The sequence below is a fragment of the Equus quagga genome, chromosome 11 (genome assembly GCF_021613505.1).
Source record: "Equus quagga isolate Etosha38 chromosome 11, UCLA_HA_Equagga_1.0, whole genome shotgun sequence".
In the NCBI taxonomy this organism is placed as follows: Eukaryota; Metazoa; Chordata; class Mammalia; order Perissodactyla; family Equidae; genus Equus; species Equus quagga.
Window position 1 is genome coordinate 115588059 of NC_060277.1, and position 699 is coordinate 115588757.

The following is a 699-nucleotide window of genomic DNA, read 5'->3' on the forward strand; positions in this document are numbered from 1 at the left end:
CGCGGCGCGCTGGGGCAGGTGCCGCGGGGCCGGCTCCCACCGCGGCCGCGGCGCCCGGCCCGGCCCGGCCCGGGGGAGGCGCCTCACCGAGATAGATGTCTCCGAAGGAGCCGCTGCCGATCTTGCGGCCCAGCCGGTACCTGTTCCCGACCCTGAGCTCCATGGCGGCGGCGGCGGCGGCGGCGGCGGCGGGCCCGGCTCGCTCCTGCCCTCCCGGCCGCTTCCTGGGTCTGAGCTCGGGGAGGCGGCGCCGCCGCTGCCGCTACTGCGGGTCCGGCTGCCGGCTCCGCCCCCCTCACGGCCCCGCTTTCACCATGGCTTTCTGGCCGCCCCGCCCCTCCCAGCGCCTCAATACGGGGCGGAGGGGACAGTGCGAGCGCCGCCGCCCCTGCTCCGGGCCCCAGCGGCCCCGCTAGCCCTCTCCCCGCCGCGGATGGACTCGGATCTCCCGGGCCTGAATCCCCCTTCAGCTGCCTAAAGGAGCCGCCGCCATCGCGCTGTGACGTCACTTCCCCTAGCAACCCGGTGGGGCCGGGCTGCGCTGCCCGAGGGGCGGGGCCGCGCAGCTCGAGGGGCGGGGCCGCGCAGCCCGAGGGGCGGGGCCGGGGGCGAGCGCACCCCGGCGAGACCCTTTGTCGCTTTGCCCTTCTGTCCGCGAGCGGCCGGGGGCGGGAGCCCGGCGTCCGACCCTGTCCCACA

The 699-nt window shown here is 78.4% G+C and overlaps 1 protein-coding gene across 3 annotated transcripts in view; it reads right to left on the reverse strand.

Annotated features, from left to right (window-relative positions):
- Positions 1-483, reverse strand: part of CSNK1D (casein kinase 1 delta) — a 38315-nt gene extending 37832 nt beyond the window's left edge. For all 3 annotated transcript variants that reach the window (XM_046677487.1, XM_046677488.1, XM_046677489.1), the window contains exon 1: positions 88-483. In XM_046677487.1, coding sequence (XP_046533443.1) covers positions 88-163 — 76 coding nt within the window. In that variant the 5' untranslated portion in view covers positions 164-483. The remainder of the gene's footprint in view (positions 1-87) is intronic.
- Positions 484-699: the final 216 nt, after the last annotated feature.